Raw genomic sequence first — 20,337 nt, forward strand, 5'->3', positions numbered from 1 at the left:
TTCCAGGACCCGAGTCTGCTGTGAAAACATGTTACAGGAAATGACACACAACCAAAACATTACGCTGTGTTGCATTTACCTTTCCTCTGAACTTTTAGATTAAAATGTCATCTATAGGCTCAGATGATCAGATTAGCAATCTGAGGAATTAGCATAATGAGCTAATTAATCACCAAAAACTGGAAATGGCTGTTATTTAGCTTCTAGTGAACTTGGAAAGGTGATCTAAGAGTCTACATCCATGTTGGTGATGTACAGAAATCCATCCAAGACCTTTCCTCATTAGCATAATTTACAAAAATGTACAAATTAGGTCAAAATCAACAGATGGCCATGTTTTCAGATTACTTCATTTTTATTTTTTTATTTCTGGACGTCACCAACATGGAGTTAGACTCTCAGATCACCTCTACTAGCGAAATTATAGCCGTTTCCGTTTTTTATTGATTAGCTCGTCATGTTAATTACTCAAATTACCCAACATGCAACTTTTAGCAGCCAAGTTGAGTCTCCTCTGCTAAGCCTGTAGATGACATTTTAATCATAAAAGTTTAAAGAAAACAACGTTGCTTGGTCCAGTGAATTTCCAGTAGATGAATGGCATCGTCCCAGTGCAACAAGTGAGAAAAACCAAACCCCAAACCCGAACCCAGTTCACATGAAACTCAGTGTGTCGTCCTCGACATTTTGTTAAAAAAAACCCCAGGCCTGCTTTGCCTGCTCGGACAGCACGTTCATGTTTCCCAGTTTGATGTATACTGCAGAGTGGTGCATCTTGTAAAAATAGATGATCTTTGAGATGTATAGGCACCCTCTGGCATGATGGTGTCTATACCATTTGCCTAACCTGCCCTATGGACCGCACGGCCCTGTGTGTAAGCTGTAAGTGTGTGTGAGTTTAAACTGTTAATTATAGTTTACTTTGTAATAAGTCAATATTTGAATGACCTTTTCATTGTCTGTGAACTGAAAATAACTATTAACTACAGTTGAATTAACCATGAATTCACCATTTATTATTTTGCTGTTTCCTGTCATGAACCCGCACATTGTTCCTTGTTTCCAATGTTAAACAATGGAAATAAGTCATGTGGCTTTATCTCGCTATCCCGACTGATTTTATTGCACTGTATGCACATTTGTGTTCTGTATTTTTACTTTGTCAAATAAAATCAATCAATCAATCAATCAATCAGTCAGTCAGTGTCAGCTTGTGTTGCTGTTATAATAAAATGAGCTTTATTTGCAGTAGAGTGACCGGCTCCACCTCTCTGGCCTCGTGAACCAACACCTTCTTCTTTTCTTTCTTTTTTCCTTTTTGTTTTTGCTCGTTTGTGTGTATGCAAACTTTAAAAAGCTGTTTTTAATTTGCTCTGATCTCATAACGTGGTTGTGTGGATTGTTCCTGAAGGGTGTGATGAGTCATGGCCTCCAGCAGGGGGAGCTGAGGAGGAGGAGGAGGAGGAGGAGGAGGAGGAAGAGGAGGAGGAGAAGGAGGAGGAGGAGGAGGAGGAACAGGTAGAGCAGGCTTCTGTGTTTACTAGCCGGAGGCAGTGTAGTCTCTCTCTCTCTCTCTCTCTCTCTCTCCACACCCTGCTCTGCTGCTCTCAGTTCAGCCGTCGCCACCAAACCGGCAAGACAGAAAAACCAGAGAAGAAGAAAACTAATCCAGCATGGCTGTGAACAGATGCATCAAATATCTGCTCTTCTTCTTCAACTTCCTCTTCTGGGTGAGTCGATTATCTCACTGTTAACTTTACGTGTGTGTATGTGTGTGTGTGTGTGTGTGTGTGTGTGTGTGTATGTGTGTGTGTGTGTGTGTGTGTGGGTAAATGTGAAGTCACTGCCCTGTGTGTCTCCCATTTTATTTTAACACCAGTTTTCATTTTAGACATTTCTCTACCTTTTTTCTCAAGTGAGTAAATGTGATGGTAAACCAGTTTCTGTTAGCTGTGTGTGTGTGTGTGTGTGTGTGTGTGTGTGTGTGTGTGTGTGTGTGTTCAGGTGGAACAGATTGTTTGGACAGTTTTTAGCTGGAAGTCGTGTGTTTCTTCATGTTTCGTGTTGTTTCAACCTGAATGGCGGCGAGGAGAGGCGGGACCCGGGCTGAGCGGCTCGGGCGCGGCCCTCGGCGGGCGCGGCCCCCAGGGGCCCTGTCTCACGGTTGTCGTCCGTCATGGCGAGCTGCACGGTTTAACCCTTTGAAACCTGAGACAGCCACACCTCTCTGGATTCCTTAAAAAAAAAAAAAAAAAACACTGGCTTGAGAAACTTGACATGAAAAGCCCCGAAAATAAGCAACAAATTAGTCAAAAATGATCAGAAAATTGGAAGGAAAACCCAACTCAGTAGGTACGTGCAGGTGCTAAATAAATAAATAAATAAATAAATAAAATGAAGTAAAATAAAGTAAAATAATACACAAGATTTTTTTTTAAAAGTGGTTTTAAAAAAATCCATGTATATGACAAGAAAACAAGCGGCAATATATAAATAAATCCAAGAAATTAGCTTTATTCAAATCACAAAATATATACAAAAACTAATAATATTAATCATTTAAAAAAAATAGTTAGTTAAAACTGACAAGAAAATCAACCATATAATTAAAAAAAAAAAAAAAATTACAACCACATGATAAGAAAATGAGAAGCAATAAATCAATACAGTCCAATCCAATCAATCATCATGTGAAGGTGCAGGTGAGGCTACAGGTGAAGCTAATCCTGACCCGTGACCCCTGACCCTAACCCTAATACTGACCCCTGACCTAAACCCTTCTTCTTCTTCTTCTTCTTCTTCTTCTTCATCTTCTTCTTCTTCTTCTTCTTCTTCTTCTTCATCTTCTTTGTCTTCTTCTTCTTCTTCTTCCACTCCTCACCTGTGCTGCAGCCTGGCTCTGTGCTGTGATTGGTCAGATGTTGACTGTCAGTCATTGCGATGCCAGACCTCAGCTGACCTTCGTCCAGACACTGTAAGGGTCAAACCACTTCCCCGGCGCCCAGGAGCTTTATTTACGGCCCTGGAGGAAGACGCATCGCTGGTCTGAGGGCAGCATTTACTCATCTGTGATTGGCTTGCATTTTAGGGGGCGGGGCTTTGGAGACTGGTCAGCTGGAAGGTTCCTGGTTCAGTTCCTGACTCTTCCTGACAGTTCGTCAAAGTGCTGTTGAGCAAAACTCTGACCTCCCCTCCCACCCCCCACCCACCGCTCCTGATGGACATCTTGCATAGTGCAGCCCAGTGTGTGTGTGTGTGTGTGTGTGTGTGTGTGTGTGTGTGTGTAAATGCGTGTAAAGTGCTTTGAGTGCTCAGTGGAATCGCTCGGTCCATTTCCTGTCCGTGTGTGTGTGTGTGTGTGTGTGTGTGTGTGTGGTGGTTTCGGACAGGGCTGATGACTGATATTTGGAAGCAATATGCCTTTACAGTAAAAATGTAAATCTTTGTTTTAGCAAATGTTTAATCAAAACTCAAAATTTCAACTCCACACACAGGAAGGTCTCAGCAGCTTTTTTTTTTTGAAGTTAAGTGAAAATTTAAATAAAAATGAATAAATAAAAACAGCTCCCTGAGGTTTTACTGACGCATTCATGTGGTCATCACTGAAATGTTGTAGCTGGTAGAGATGGAGCTCATTTTAATTGATTTTCTGCGGCTGAAAAGCTTAACCATATCAGCACATGATGTTGATACGGGGATGCAGAGTAATGTTACAAGTATTTATTAAGTACTAGTCAAGTACCTCAAGTTCACCAGTCAGGATGGTACTTGTCCTCGTTTGTTCCACCTCTTGGATTATCAGAGGCCTCACATACAGTTTATTACAGCAGTTTCCCTCATGACAGACACGGACTGAGACTGGGATTATGGACTGAGACTGGGATTATGGACTGAGACTGGGATTATGACCGGCTCTTGTATGCTAGCTAAATGCAAGAAATAACATCATAGCCTTTCGTTTTTTTCCAGTCATCTGGATAAATAATGAAGCAGAAGATGTCTTCATGGACGTTCACTAACCAGTTCAAATTGGCTGTAAAGACGTGACATTATTGTCCTCTAATGTGACAGGTGAGACGCGGAGACGCCGTCTCATCCAGATGAGGAGCTTGAATACGTCCCTGTCAGCTGACCCCAGTGTTATTTACAGAGACATGAGCTGTTGCCTCGTACACACACACATTAACGCTCAGTGTTTACAGTCAACACTGCAGGCTGATGTTGTTGCTGCAGAGCTGATTACTGGGGCGTTTCCAGTGGTGTGACTGGGAGCCTGAGGCGTTTCCAGTTTGAGGCTTGAGGCTCGGGTTCGGTGCGCTGAGGCCTGACTGTTGGTTGGCTGTTACCTGTGTGACGTCCAGCCAATCAGATGGCGTTGTGGGCGGGACATCAGGTGAGACAGAGTGTTGAGTGGAAACAGACCAGAGGAAGACACACAGCTGCAGCGGAGCCAAAGTAGTGCACTTTTTAATTAAGAAATAAATTTTTGATCAGTGATCGGCAAAATAAAAGGCAGATGATAATCTGCAAAACGCTGCATATGGGCTCCGATAATCTGCCTGGCTGATAATTGGTGGACGGCTCGTTTCAGAGCATCGGTCGGGCAGGAAGTGCTTCGTGTTCAGACGCTCTCTGGCCGCAGCTTCTATTATTCATGCAGCTGGAGCTTAAACAACAAGAGGAGGTGATGCTGTTTGGTTCTGTCAGCTGCTGCCACACATGCAGGAGAACGTGGAGAACATGGAGAACGTGGAGAACATGGAGAACGTGGAGAACCTGGAGAATGTGGAGAACGTGGAGAACGTGGAGAACGTGGAGAACGTGGAGAACGTGGAGAACTGTGTTTGGTGTTGGTTCCCCTGCCCCGGGGCCGGTCCGGCTCCAGGCAGAGCTCGCTGCTGTCAGGACGGCCACTCTCAGCTCTGAACTCTGAGCGCCTTCACATTAAAAGCCCTTTTTGGTCACGTGACTCTTGTGCTGCCGCGTGCAGGCGGAACAGACGGTCATCCTGAACAAAAAATTATTCCTGAGGTCACAAATATCAACTGCTCTCCTCCTGTTCATTTCTGTGACTAAACTCTAAAGTGCAGAGCTGGAGGCCTCACGCTGTCCTCTAACAAGGATCCATGGAAATCACTGGAGCTCATATCATTTACTTTACTTTACTTTCACTTTATTGTTATATCATGTCAGGCCTGTGTGTGATAGACCTTCATGATTTATGCGATGTGGAGCCGCAGCATCAGACGAGCTGGCAGCCAATAAGAACCAAGCATCAAAACATCCGCCTGTTCAGGGTCCGATTAAAGGCTCAGCAGACGAGGCAAACAGGAAAAAAGCTGATTTTAAACCGAACCTCTGAACATAACCCCATCCACAGCAGGTGAGGTTCGCAGCGTACGTTACCATGGCAACAAAGCCGGTTCACCTGGCTCGAGTCCACAAAGACCCCAAAATAAAGCCCAGGGGAAAAATCAAAAGACAAAGTTCAACAAAAGTAAGTAAGTAAGTAAGTAATGTTTATTTATAGAGCACCTTTCACAGATAAAAATCACAAAGTGCTTTACAATAAAATAAGATAAAATAGAATAAAATAAAATAAAATAGAATAAAATAAAAAATAATAAAATAAAATAAAGTGCATATCAGTATAAATAAAATACAACAATAAAATAACAAATATAAAACATAAAAACACACTAGTTAGTCCAAACTCCAGAGCCGTGGCACCGTCCCGCCTCGTAGCTCCCGACCCGGCCCGTTACGTCTTCATCCTCCAAATACTCTCACACGTCCCTGTTTTCTGTTTTTATGTGTTTATGTTGCGTTTACTGTCCCAGCTGTCATTTCCTGCTGCGGCGCCCCCTGCAGGTGGACTGCCTGCCGCGCTCTGTGGAGCCCGGCAGCCACATGGAGGCTGCTGCAGTCTGAGTCTGAGTCAACACTCAGGAATCCAAATATACCTCTACAACTGGTTTACACACACACACACACACACACACACACAGAGCCTGGGTGTGTGCGTGTGTGTGTGTGTGTGTGGGGTGTGCCAGCGTAGATTTCCAGTGAGTCAGCACATCAGACACTCGCCTTCAACAAACAAGGAGAAACATTTCTCAATCACATTTCCTTCAAAATAAGAGTCCTCTGATGCCTCCCTGCCGTTCCAACAGGGGATGTGGTTCTCAACTGCTGGCTCGTGGTCCACAGAAACGGACCGCAGGAATGTGGGTCCGCTTTCATTAAAGAGGCCAGTAAATGAATGAATGAATGAATATTTTAAAGGTATCCAGAGCAGCTTTTATTTTGAAGTACCATTTCCCAGCACAGGCCTTTGTCAAAAAAAAAAAAAAAAAAAAAAAAGTTTGACCTTTCTTAAGCAAACAGGAGTGTGTGTGTGTGTGTGTGTGTGTGTGTGTGTGGCCTGCATGGAAACAGGGTGTGTATCCTGCTGTCGTGGTGAACTGATCTGCCGCCAGCGACATCAGGGAGGGACTTTTTAAGATATTTATTTTTTCTTTTTAAAAAAGTTTTATTTACTCACTCATAGTAAATTTCTCTCTCCCTCTCTCTCTTTTTTCCGTCCTTTTTGAAATAAATTCTGTTGGGTCTTTTTGTGATAATTTTATGATCATTTTCTTGCACTTTTACTTTTTTGAAAAATCAGGAATTATAAGAATTAAAAATGTAGCTTTAGGGTAATGTTTTGTTGGCTAATGAGTGTCAGTCCTGAACAGTCCACCCCTGATCATTTTATGGTAATTTTCTTATAATTTAAATTGAAATATTTAATTGTAATAATTAAAAATACACTTTTATGGTGGTTTTTTTTTTTTTTTTTTTGCTACTAAAGAAACAAAATCAGTTTTGTAATGAAGGTCACGCCCGTGTCTCTCTCTCTGTCTCTCTCTCTCTCTCTCTCTCTCTCTGATTCATCACTTCCTCCTTTGTTAAGAGCTCATAGAAACTCTGTGTGTGTGTGTGTGTGTGTGTGTGTGTGTGTGTGTGTGTGTGGGTGTTTCAGAGGAAACAGGTTCTGTGCTATGTTGTTCTGCAGGTTTGGTGTGGGTGTGTGCATGTGCGTGTGCGTGTGTGTGTGTGTGGGGGGGTGCGCGTGCGTGTGTGTGTGTGTGTGTGTGTGTGTGTGTGCTGTTAACCTTAAAATCTGCACTGATTCATTTGATTTCTTTCAAAAACATTTCACAACAAACATAGAAAAAGGGGACGAGGATCTTGGCAGGAAAGAGAGTGACCCTGTTTTTCTTTTTCTTTATTCCTTTTCTCCTTTTTTTTATAATTGTCCCGCTAATTATTTTTTATGGATCATCTCTGATCAGACTGCACGTGTCCCGTCTTCCTGCGGGTCCTGGGAGTCTGATCAGCTGTCGAAGGGTCAATTGATCCCTGATCGCCTGTGCTGCACGTCCTGATGAAAGATTCATCTTGTTGTTTGGCAGCTAATTGTCTGCTTTATGAATTATAGATCTGACTCACATTTCCAGGTAGCTGTTTGCCCGCTGCCGCACTCTGATCAAAATAAATAAATAAACGGGAAAAAAACTAGAAAAATTTGAAAAAATATATAGGATAATATATATAGACAGTTTTCTGTTTTTTTCCCCAATTTCTTTTTCAAATTTTCTCTGTTATTATTTTCATATTATTATTATTATTATTATTATTATTATTATCATTTACATTTTGTTTTATTAAATCTGTGGGTCACATCCCATCTCCATGGTAACGAGAGTTTGGACTTGATTTTGGACAACAATCACTACAGATGGAAAAACAAAGTCCTCGTTTTAGGATAGGTGTGATGAATTACAAAACAATTTTTTATTTTAGTATTTTTTATTTATTCATTTTATTTATTATTACCACTTTTTTCCAGACCATCAGTCAAAATGCTGAAAATAAAGATCTTTTCCTTTTATATATTTTATTATGTTATCATTAATTTTGTTTGTTGGTCTTGAAAATCGTAGCTCTTAATTTGAAGTGTACACTTGTTTTTTTAATTATTATTTTTAAATTGATGAGATCTCAAGCCTTTATTATTATTTCTTGAGAAAAACATCTGATAACTGAAAAGTAGGTCCTTATCAAACATGGCTTCTGTCATTTTTTTCATTTCTTTCACCGTAAAAATATAAAATCAACTACTTAAGAAAAAGAAAAGGAAAGTGTGTGTCATGTCTGGGAGCTGCAGTTGCAGGTTTTCTCCACCAGGGGGCAGCAGAGTCTGAACAAGCGATGATGAGCTGATCGGCGCTTTTTTTCCCTAGGCATGCTGCTTCTAATGATGGCGTATTACCTGAAGGAAGAGAAAAAAAAAAAAAAAAGTAAATTCTGAGATTGAAAAAATCCTCTGAGATTAAAGTCATAAATTTGTGAAAAGAAATTCACAAATGTGTGGGGAAAAAGCTGACTTCATAATCTCAGAATTTTCTTTTTCTCATAAATTTACAACTCTAATCTCAGAGCATTTCTTAATTTTTTTCAGAAGTTTTTATAATCTTAGAGTTTTTAAGTTTTTTTCCACATAAACGTACAACATGACTCTGATTCGTGACTTTGTGAAGGTTTTCTCGCTGCAGCGGCACTGCGTCTCGATCTCGTCCTCTTATTAATTATTGATTAATTGATTTTAAACCTCTCTCCCCTCTCTCTCTCTCTCTCTCTCTCTCTCTCTCTCTCTCCGCTGCAGGTGAGTGGCTGCATCATCCTTGGCGTCTCCATCTACCTGAAGGTCAGCAAGGATGAAAACAAGGTAGGAAACATGTTCACCCCTGCTGTCCAACATAATGACAGAAATAATGTTTTTTTTTTGTTTTGTTTTGTTTTTTTTTTTTTTTTCCAAAACAAGTGAACTATCCCTTTAACATGAAGACATCAGTGCAGTGATGATTTCACTTTTCAGTTCCTTTTAGAAAAAATGTACCGCTCCAGAAAACCATTAAAGGGTTGAAGTAGACCCATTTTTGTTTTCATTTTAATGATCTCTTATTTTTGCTTGATAGTGTTAGGGTTAGGGTTAGTTAGGGTTAGGGTTAGCTGTTATAGTCAAGTTGTTGGTAAAGTTTGCGCTCCGTGTCTCCGCCCTCCTCAGATCACGAGCCAGGCGGTTCCTGGGATCGACCTGATGATCGCCATCGGCGTCATCGTCATGGTGCTCGGCTTCCTGGGCTGCTGTGGAGCCATCAAGGAGAACCGCTGCATGCTGCTGCTGGTGGGCGCGCACACACACACACACACACACACACACACACATGCACACACAGAGCTCATTAAAGTTGTTGTGTTCTGTCATGATGTAGAACCACAAGATGAAATCCACCTGCCAGATAGTGTGCCTCATTGCCAGATAATCTAACACTATCTGGCCATACGGCACACTATCTGGCAGTAGGCTGTATGGCCAAAGAGTGTTACATTATTTGTCAATGTGGCACACTATCTGTCAATGTTGCTCACTGCCAGATAGTGAGCCATATTGCCAGATAGTGGGTTCCTTTGCCACATTGTGTTATACTGCAAGATAGTGTGCTATATTGCCAGATAGTGGTGCATTGCTAGATAGTCTGTCGTATTGCCAGATAGTGTGTCATATTGCCAAATAGTGAGCTGTGCTGCCAGATAGTGAGCTGTGCTGCCAGATAGTGAAGCGTGCTGCCAGATAGTGAGCCATGCTGCCAGATAGTGAGCCGTGCTGCCAGATAGTGATGGGGTTTGAACACTAGAGGTCAGCACTGAGCAGAGAATACAAGCGGTGTGTCTTTAACTCACAGCAACACAAACAAATAAGAAGAGTCGGCTTTTGCTTTTTGACTTTTCCCTTTTTGAATGAAATCATCAACGTTGTTGTTGTTCGTCCTCTGCTCCAGTTCTTCATCAGCCTCCTCCTCATCTTCATCCTCCTGCTGGCAGCCGGCATCCTGGGAGCCGTGGACCAGAACAAGGTAAAACAGCAGGAGACGCCGCCGTCATGTGACTTCTGACTGAAGTAAGTTTGTAAAGACAAACAAGATGTGTGTGTGTGTGTGTGTGTGTGTGTGTGTGTGTGTGTGTGTGTGTGTGTGTGTGTGTGTGTGCGTGTGTGCGTGTGTGTGTGTTTGCAGGCTAAGGAACTGGTGGATGAGCACCTGGGCAAACTGCTGCCCCTGAACTCCCAGCCTGCTGATGTTCAGACGGACCTGCAGAAACTGGAGGAGGAGGTAAACACACACACACACACTCACACACACACCATGTTCAGACAGTGTGAGTGTTGATGTGACAGGTGTGTGTTGTGTGTGCAGCTGAAGTGCTGTGGCCTGCTGAACGGACCGTCGGACTGGGGCAGCAGCGTCCCGTCCTCCTGCGACTGTAAAGACACCAGCGAGGCCTGCATGACTTCCGGCAGCCGCCAGGTCTACAAGACGGTGAGCTTCCTGTGTGTGTGTGTGTGTGTGTGTGTGTGTGTTCATTATAATCAGTAGTGTGTGCAGAAGTGTAACATCTAATTTCATTCATTCACTATTGAGCACAGCAAAACAGCTCCCAAAATAACACTTTCAGCACAGAAACCAAAACCAACAAAGAAGAATATCACCATACAAACTGCCACAAGTCCTCGTTCCCATTTTTTAAAGAATTTAAACATCTCTTTTCCTGTTATTTTCCTATTTGAATCGGAAAGTAGATCCGGCAAGTAGCATCTGCAGGAAATGTCCACCTCGTAACCTTACGCCAGGAGGAAACGACACCACCACACAGGATTATGACAACACACAAAACAACAAGTCCTGGTTCCCATTTTTTCAGAGGAAATTAAATGTCTCTTTCTTGTTATTTACCTGTTTGAATAGGAAAGTAGATCCGGCAGGTAACAAATGATGTAAACCTCCACATCATAACCTTGCACATAAACCAACACCAGCACAGAAGATGATGACAATATGAAACAACAGCAAGACCCGGTAACCATTTTTGCAAATAAAATGATTTTTGAAGACACGTGTTTCTTCCTGGTGCAAGGTTACAATGCACATGCTGCCGGCCGGATCTACTTTCTGATTCAAATAGGTCAATAACCAGAAAAGAGAGGTTGAATTTCTTCAAAAAGTGAGTGCAGACCAGGACTTTTTATATTGTCATAACCCTCTATGTTGGTGTTGGGTTTGTGCTAAAGTCTTATTTTGGGAAACACATAATTAGGCAGCAGTTTGCGCTCCATGTTGCTTGTTTCTCTGAAGGCCTCTTGTTAATATTACCAATATTAATGTTATGTTCTTCCACGGTTCCTGCAGCCTTGTGCCACACACATCATCTCGCTGATCGAGAAGTACATGAACGTGGTGCTGGGAATCGCCTTCGCCATCGCCATCCTGCTGGTCAGTCATCCCTCTCTCTCTCCTCCCTTCTGGCTCAGCTAATCTTCCTGTAGAGAACAAGACTCGTTCACGGTCCATCCGGCGCTGCCTGTTACCATGACAGCAGAGCGGAGGGGGAGTCTGGCGAAACACCACCACAAACTCCTGACCAGGCTCCTGCTGTTAAAGGAGTTTCACGATGTTTTGTTTTTTTTTTCCTTTCCCCGACTTCCCCGCACACTTCCGCACACTTTCTCTGGGTAGCATTTCCTGTTAGCTTAGCATAAAGAATTGAAGTCTATGGGAGTTGTTAGCCTGGCTCCATGAAGCTGTCTGATTCACACAGCGATCCTGTGGCTCTCGGTTCAGGTCAGCGTGAGGTCGAGGTTCAGCGGCGGGAGCTTTGTTGTCATGGTGACAGTAACAGTAAACACACTCAGGTGAATGAAACAAAACACCTGCTTCTAAAACATGAAGCTAATGCTAACTGGCTAATATTATGAAAAGCCTGTACTGTCACCGCACAAGTGCCACGACATTAGGAGCACTACTCCTCATCGGGGCAATTAATAACATAAAGATAGAAATGACAATAGTAATAATCATGACCATAATTCAATTCATAATTCATTATAATGATAAAATTCCAAGTCATGTATTTCAGATCCGCCTTCACACACACGGCTTCAGAGAGCCAGGCTAACGACTCCCATAGACTTCAAGTCTTCATGCTAAGCTAACAGGAGATGCTACCCATAAGAACTGAACCAGTGGACGTCCACAAGTGGAGATGGTGTCCAACATCTGGTCTCAGTCTGGGGAAGTCGTGGAAAGGAAAAGGGGATTTTGTCAAAAAAGTCGGTAAATTTATGTGAAAAAAAAAAAAATCACAAATTTATGAGAAAAAAAGCCTGGTAAGACTAGTTTGTCCTCCTCCTGTTGGGATCCAGTCTGAAGGAAATCCTGCTGGTCTGAGTCCAGAACCCCAACCTCCTCCTCAGCATCTGGACTCTGAAGAGACGTTGCTGTGACTTGGGCCGATTCAGAAGAAAACAATCTGCTGATTCTGGGCTCAGATCAGCAGGATCTCCTTGTTCCTGAATCCCATGTCAGAGTAGAATCTGCTGAGGGGATCAATCAGCTGCAGGCCTGAGACACGGCCAGCAGGGGGCAGCACAGGTGGAGCCTTCAGAGCCAAAGGAGGAGGAGAAAGAAACATTTTTTTTTATTTTCGTAAATTTGTGAGTTCATGGTCTCAGAAGGTGTATGGTGGATGTGCGTTGACTTCCTGACGGCGTCTTGTCTCTCTGCAGATCTTCGGCATGGCCTTCGCCATGACGCTCTACTGTCAGATCGGCAAGAAGGAGGGGCCGACCACCGCCTGAGGCCCGCCGCCCGCCGCCCCGCCGCCTCCTCGTGCCGCTCCAGCCTGAAGCCAGACCTTACAGGAACACTTCACCCAGAATGCATCACTTTCCTTTGTGGTAAACCCCAGACCCGCCGGCCGGCTCTGATCCAGTGGGTCTGTGATTTTAGGATTTTAAAAACAGCAAAACATCTGTTTAAATAAATCCTAACAGCATTCAGAGCCTTTTTTATGTTTCTGGGAAACCGGTTTACCATGAAGGATTGTGGGTAAAACTCGGAGGTTGAAGGCCTCTGATCGAAATGATGCATTATGGGTGAAATGTCCCTTTAAAGGGCTCCACTGCTGCTGTACAGTTTTGGCTCATTCCCTTTATTTCTCTGCAAAAAACCTGAAAATATCATAACTTTGGCAATTTTTTTTTATCACTGGGATGAGCAGAGTCCTGTCGTCCAGAAGGGAAAAAATAAAATAAAATAAAATAAAATAAAATAAAGAGGTCAAAAGTAAGAAAGTCAGTCATAAATAGAGAAAAAATAAAAATTATTAGATTGATAAAAAATGCATTTAAAGATATACTGAGTCTGCTTCCTTTTAAAAAATACTAAGAATGTTTTTTAAAATGTGTTTTTTTCTGAGGCGTGCCGCCGCCGTGAGGCTCGTGGCCGCCGCCGTTCTCTGGGGAACTGGATTTGATTTTGTTCTTCTACGTTTTATTTTAGTCTGATGAACAAACGGCCATGGAAGTGTTGCTGTTGTTGTTGTTGTTGTTGTTGTTGTTGTTGTCCTCTGGTTTCTTTGCACTCGTTGGGAAGGATCTGCGTCTCATGTGTTCAAATGGATTCCTGTGTCTTTTTCACGGCTGATTTTTCTGTCTTGTTTAGTTTCTGTTCCTCTGGTCTGTGCCTGCCTCTCTGTTTGTGTGATTGTTTGTTTATTTGTTTGTTGTTAATCCACCTCATGATGTTTACCTCATGATGTTTCTGCTGCCCAAATAAAATAAATGACCCAGGAACCCTCTGGCCGTCTGGACTCACTTCTTTGTCTTAATAATTACACTACTCACAAAAAGTTAGGGATATTTGGCTTTTGGGTGAAATTTATGGAAAATGTAAAAAGTTCACGCTACAGTGATATTATATCATGAAAGTAGGGCATTTAAGTAGAAGCATACACTGGTGATTTCCTCATCTTAAACAATTTATTGAAACAAAAGCCAACAACAGTGGTGGATATACCACAACAAAGAATGTCAGTGTCAATAACTTGTCATGTGCCCTTGAGCATCAATTACAGCTTGACAGCGACGTCTCATGCTGTTCACAAGTCGAGTTATTGTCTGCTGAGGCATGGCATCCCACTCTTCTTGAAGGGCGGCCCTCAGGACATTGAGGTTCTGGGGTACAGAGCTCCGAGCCTCTACACGGCCACTCAGCTGATCCCATAGGTTTTCTATGGGATTCAGGTCTGGAGAAAGTGCAGGCCACTCCATCTGAGGTACCCCAGTCTCCAGCAGCCGTTCCCTAATGATACGACCTCGATGAGCTGGAGCATCAAACACTTGATGTGAATTTTGCCGTTAAACTCCTTGTTAGAGAACAGCAACTTGTGCAAAAAGTACTGAAACACTGAACAGTTGGACATGTGCATTCAAAAGTTTACAGAAGGTCACATTAAGTTCACCTGGAAAGGTTATAATGCATTTTAGGTTCATCCTGAAATTTCACCCGGAAGCCGAATATCCCTAACTTTCTGTGAGTAGTGTATAATAAAAAAAATAATAATTTGTGAGAAAAAGCGCCACCTGGTGGTGACATGGCACCACTGTGAGGCCTGAAGGTCTGCAGGTTCTGACCCGCAGGAACCCGCAGGAACCCGACAGGAACAGCTGCTGTGCGGGTCGAGGGGAACAGCGACACCAGCAGGGCAGGTGAGGTGAGGGGGGCGGGCCAGACAGACTCAGCACAACAACAACAACAACAACAACAACAATAATAACTGTATAGAACCTGGCTGCAGCAGATACTGTGTGTGTGTGTGTGTGTGTGTGTGTGTGTGTTTCAAGTGTTTACAGTCGACAGAGCTGAGGTTAATTATAGCACCGATGTTTATAGACGAACGAGCAGACCAGACTGCATTCCTGTCTGTTCTGTTCTGTTCTCCTCTGTTCTGTTCTCCTCTGTTCTGTTCTCTGTTCTGTTCTCTGTTCTGTTCTGTTCTCTGTTCTGTTCTGTTCTGTTCTGTTCTCTGTTCTGTTCTGTTCTCTGTTCTGTTCTCTGTTCTGTTCTGTTCTCTGTTCTGTTCTCCTCTGTTCTCTGTTCTGTTCTCACATCGTTCTCTCTGACTTGTCTGCCCTGTTGCTGTTCTATTTCATATTGGGCTCCGTTATTAGTATTATTATTTAAATCTTTATTCACTAATTTATTTATTAATTTGGTGGCTTTTATTATGAAATTTCTTTTTTTTTTTCACTTTTATCAAACCAAAACAATAAAATCTGTACACACACACACACACACACACACACACACACACGTATCAGTATCTCAGTATATCAGTCTGTATAGATGGTAGATGCAGATGTAGATCTCCAGGTGTGTGTGTGTGTGTGTGTGTGTGTGTGTGAGTTTTTTTTTGTTTTTTTTTTTTGAAGGAAAAAAGTTTTTTCTCTGTAAATTCACAGATTAAAGTTTTTCAGTTTTTCTGTTTCAAGTTTTTTGCTTGGAATATTACAACAGCCCATCCATCACCGACCCTCCCTCCTCTCCCTCTCCCTCTCTCTCTCTCTCTCTCTCTCTCTCACACACACACACACACACACACCGCGCTCTGCTCTCTGGTATGTCGGAGCAGCCGATCTTCCTAACTTGGTCATGTTCCACGTCTGCAGAACCAAACTCTCTGAGATCATCTTTAAACAACGTAAATCACGTTTGGTCAGTGAGGCTGCCACAGGACACACACACACACACACACACACACACACACACACTCACACAGACTCCACAACACAGCCCTGCTCTACTCTGTCTCTACTCTCTGCTGGTTTCTGTCCCGGGACGTCCCGTGTCCGGAGGGTGCTGGGTCATGGCGAAATGCAGGAGCTACATACGCGGTCTGTCCATCAGCATCACCGTGCTGCTGCTGGTGAGTGTGTGTGTGTGTGTGTGTGTGTGTGTGTGTGTGTGTGTGTATGTCTGTGTGTGTGTGTGAAAGTGCATCTTAAAGTTCTCATACACACCTGGCTGGACTGTTATCTCTCCTCTGATTGGACGTTATCAGTGGAAAGCTAACAAATGCTAACAAATGCTAACCAAAGCTAGCAGCTAAAACTAATGAAGGCTAATGAAAGTGGCTAAAGCTAACGTTAGCAAACATTGCAGCCATCAGTGGCGCCGCCCTGCTGGCTGGCTGCTGCAGCGGTGGTGCGACTTTATTTCACTTCGTCTGAACAATAAAATTCACTTTTTGTTTTATTTATGAATTTATTCGCTTCTTGAAATAAACAATCTGTTTGTTTATTCTGGTCATGTTTACGGCGTTGTTGTGAAAGTATTATTGTGGTTTTTTTTGTTTTCTAAACATTGTGAGGGGCTGCTTTTATTGTACTTTTCTCGGAATTTAACTTAAATCTAATTCTAATAATTATGAATATGGTTTTCTTGTAATATTCAAATTTAACAACAAAGACCAAAATTTAAATTTAAATTTAAACTTTGGTCTTACTTTGGTCTTGAACAAAAAAACTACACTTTTTCTCTTTTTTGTTCATTGTTTGTTTTTTCGTTTTTATTTCCCCCTATATTTTACACAAATAAAATAAAATAAAATTAAATTAAATTAAATTAAATTAAATTAAATTAAATTAAGCATCTTTATTGGCCAAGGTAGATTTTCTTTTAAGATGTGAAAACTACATTCATTTCCTTCGGGATGAATAAAGTATCTATCTATCTAAAAGAAATGAAGGGTGTCAGGAAAGGAAATGGCTGGTTCACACACACCTGCAACACAGTCAGGGAGTGTGATGATGACGATGACGATGATGATGATGTTGTTTATGATGATGATGATGTCATCAGTCGCTGTGACAGACGCCAGCAGTTTAACAGTGAAACTTAACTGTCAGGGTCTGTTTCAGGCAGATGTCTTTTCATTTATGTGTTTATTTATTCAGTCATTTATTTGTTTGTTTGTTATGTTCTATAATTTTTATGTTAATTAATTTTTTTGTTTGTTTGTTTTTACACACTTCGGGGATAATTTTATGCTAACTTTATGGCATTTTCTTATTGTAATTTTATTTTAAATATATAATTATCATAGTTACAAATGCAATTTTATCACAATTTTTAAACTCATTTAGTGCAATTTTCCCGGTAACCTTTTTTTTTTTTTTTTTTTTTTAATAAATTTCTGTATATTCCCTTGTGTGCTATTTTTTTTTTTTTTTTTTTTTTTTTTTTAATTTTAACTTTTTGTTTACTGATTGTTAAGTTTCATATTTTCTTGCAGGTTTCTGCTAGCGTCTTGTTGTTTTCTTTTTTGGGTCAAGAGAATTTGCTCGAGTTTCAAAGGATCAAACTTTAAAGAGAGCAAAACAACAAACGACAAACAACAACAACAACAACAATAATGATGATGATGATGATGATGATAAAGGTGTATTGATCGTTGCTCTCCTCCGTTTGGCTGCAGGTGTTCGGCGTGGTCATGATGGGCGTCGGCTTCTCTTTGGGCTACGGCGGCAGGCAGCTCGCCGAGGTGAGAGTCACCTCAGTAATCAGATTACTCTCTGACCTGTGAGTTGCCATGGAAACAGAAAGCTTGTTTCCCTCATCGGGTTAAAGGGATTAACAGGAAGCCGGTTAGCACAGGTGGATTTCCGCCGGAGAAACCGCATCACTGTCGCCATGGAAACCCTTTACTGGCACACACACACACACACACACACACACACGGTATGATTTTCTGTTCTACATGCTCGATGACGAACGGCCAATAATTTGATGTTGATAAAACGATAGAAGGGAAAGAAAAACACACCTGCCGCTGCTTGGCTCCACCCCCCGGGCCAAGGGGTGGGGCTTGGAGCTGAGGGGCGGGGCTTGGTCAACCTGTAGGCGGTAAAGTTAGTCAGTAATCTTAAAAAAATGTAAAATGAGAGAACATCCTGGTGGAACTCGTCCTGGAACACGGTGCTCTAAAGCTCGGTTTTCTTTAATGCCACTCCATGCCAGCAGGGGGCGCAGGTCGCTGCTGAGAGCCAGTTTGACGCTGGAAACACAGCAGTCCACCTGTACACCTGTCTGGTCTGCCAGGTCACGTTTAATATGGAGAACATCTTTCCCAAAACAGCAAGAACCATTCCACGTGATAAAAGGTTTTTTTTTGGTTGTTCAGCTCTTTGTGTTTCAGACGTTCTGTGTTCCTGTTCCAGCTGCTAAACCAATCACAGACAGGGGGCGGAGTCAGGCAGGACCAATCACAGACAGGGGGCGGAGCCACAAGTCACTAAGAACACCAGAGGAACCTGACCTTCTGCCCCAAAAGTGCTAGTTGTGATTACTGGGTAGAGCATTCGAGTTATAAAGTAAAAATAAAACTGAAAATGTGTGTGTGTGTGTGTGTGTGTCTGTGTGTGTGTCTGTGTCTGTGTGTGTGTGTGTGTGTGTGTGTGTGTGTGTGTGTGTCAGCTGGACCAGTGGAGCAGGAGTCATGGCTTGCTGGTGCTCAGGGTGTTTGGTCCCATCACCGTGGTTCTGTCTGTTCTGGGGATCTGCGCCGCCACCACCGACATCAAACCTCTGCTGCTGGTGGTGAGACACACACACACACACACACACACACACACTGACACACACACACACACACACTGAGAGACACACACACACACGCTCGTGGTGCTGACTGTGCTCTGGTCCTCAGTTCTCTGCTCTGACGTTTCTGGAGTTCGTGGCTCTGATGGTCGTCGCCTCGCCGCTGATTCATCTTCAGGCTCAGGTGAATCATGACTCAGCACTTTCTCTCTTTTATCTCTGTTTATTCATGCGGCTCTTGGCGTTTGGCTTGGTGCTGACTCGGTGCTCGTGTTCTGTCCTGTCCTGCAGATGGACAGTCATGTGGAGCAGGTCTTTGTGAACGCCACGCCGCTCTTCAGAGCAGAACCCGAGTTCCAGACGGATCTCAAGAACCTCCAGGCCTCGGTAATCACTGCCTCTGATCAGCTGATTGGGCAGCAGATCAATAACAGTAGATGTTCTTCTTCTGTGGTTCTTTGTGCTTCGGTATCTGCCGGTGACCAGCAGCACAGAACCATGTTACCAGGATGTTCTCTGTCCCGGGGGGGGGGTCTGTCGTTCCTCGGGTCTTGTGGTTGTAGAATCTTAAACAGTGACAGTGTTTCCTCAGAACGTTCGGGGTTAAAACGCCGTCTACAGACTCAGCCTGGCTGCTGAAAGGTGCATGCTGGGTAATTTGACTAATCAGCATAATGACCTAATTAATCACCAAAATCTGGAAATGGCTGTAATTTAGCTTCTCGTGAACCTGGAAAGGTGATCTGAGAGTCTGAATCCATGTTGGTGACGTCCAGAACTCCATCCACCTGTCTCTCTCTCCAAATGTCTGTCTGACTCTCCACCTGTCTCTCTCTTCCCACCTGTCTGTTTCTCTCTTTCTCTCTTTTATCTCTGTTTATTCATCCGGTTGTTGTCGGTGGGTTTGGTTCTGACTCTGTGCTCATGTCATTAAATATTACGTATGTTCTATTCTCTTTTGCTCCGCTCTCATTACCACGCTGCAGTCATGTGACCTCTCCTCATTAGCATAAATTATGTAAAAAATACTTCCAGGTGCAGTCGGGTTAGAAAGGTGAGCTGAGAGTCCTGCAGCCTCTCCTCAGCAGCAGTTTGATCCACAGACACAGGGACTTTCACACGGCTGCATTTTGATTTATTTTTTAAATTCTTTTATGGCTTTATTTCATCTGTTAATCTGCCAGATGATGGGAGCGACACACTCACCTGTTCCACCTCAGCCCACCAGGGGGCAGCAGAGAGAGGAGTACAGTACACTTTAAAGAGGCTTAACTGTCTCTCTCTCTGTCTCTCTGTCAGTCTGTCTGTCTCTCTCTCTCTCTCTCCACTGTCTCTCTCTCCACCTGTCTGTCTGACTCTCCACCTGTCTCTCTCTCTTCACCTGTCTGTCTCTCTCTCCAAATGTCTGACTCTCCACCTGTCTCTCTCTCCACCTGTGTCTCTCTCTCTTCACCTGTCTGTCTCTCTCTCCACCTGTCTCTCTCTCCAAATGTCTGTCTCTCTCTCCACCTGTCTCTCTCTCTCCACCTGTCTGTCTGTCAGGACGCCTGCTGTGGTCTGAGGAGTTTTTCGGACTGGGAGGACCAAATTCCTGTTTCCTGTCTCTGCCCCCCTCCTTCCCCCTGCCCCCCCCTCTCTGAGTGTCAGACAGAGTGAGTCAGTCCATCATTCATTCACTCATCCACCCATCCATTCATCCACTCATCTATAAACATGTTTCATTTGTCTTTCACTCATTCAGACTAAATTCACTCTGTATTAAAATGTCAAAATGTGTGAACAGTAAATTTCCCTCTCA

General features: G+C 43.0%; 2 protein-coding genes across 2 annotated transcripts in view; both read left to right on the forward strand.

Moving 5' to 3' along the window:
• Window positions 1-1,592: 1,592 nt before the first annotated feature.
• On the forward strand, window positions 1,593-13,736 carry LOC115355203 (tetraspanin-8-like). Its single transcript, XM_030045915.1, has 8 exons — window positions 1,593-1,730; window positions 8,711-8,773; window positions 9,113-9,232; window positions 9,888-9,962; window positions 10,122-10,217; window positions 10,302-10,424; window positions 11,292-11,375; window positions 12,668-13,736. Exons 1-8 carry the CDS (start codon window positions 1,674-1,676, stop codon window positions 12,737-12,739), a joined length of 690 nt encoding a protein of 229 aa, XP_029901775.1. The 5' UTR covers window positions 1,593-1,673; the 3' UTR covers window positions 12,740-13,736.
• A 2,071-nt stretch (window positions 13,737-15,807) lies between these two features.
• LOC115355649 (23 kDa integral membrane protein-like) overlaps window positions 15,808-20,337 on the forward strand; it is a 6,592-nt gene continuing 2,062 nt past the window's right edge. The window contains exons 1-6 of the mRNA XM_030046505.1: window positions 15,808-15,867; window positions 17,419-17,484; window positions 18,417-18,539; window positions 18,649-18,723; window positions 18,831-18,926; window positions 20,082-20,191. Coding sequence (XP_029902365.1) covers window positions 15,808-15,867; window positions 17,419-17,484; window positions 18,417-18,539; window positions 18,649-18,723; window positions 18,831-18,926; window positions 20,082-20,191 — 530 coding nt within the window. The remainder of the gene's footprint in view (window positions 15,868-17,418; window positions 17,485-18,416; window positions 18,540-18,648; window positions 18,724-18,830; window positions 18,927-20,081; window positions 20,192-20,337) is intronic.

Source organism: Myripristis murdjan, chromosome 23 (assembly GCF_902150065.1).
Source record: "Myripristis murdjan chromosome 23, fMyrMur1.1, whole genome shotgun sequence".
NCBI classification, from domain to species: domain Eukaryota; kingdom Metazoa; phylum Chordata; class Actinopteri; order Holocentriformes; family Holocentridae; genus Myripristis; species Myripristis murdjan.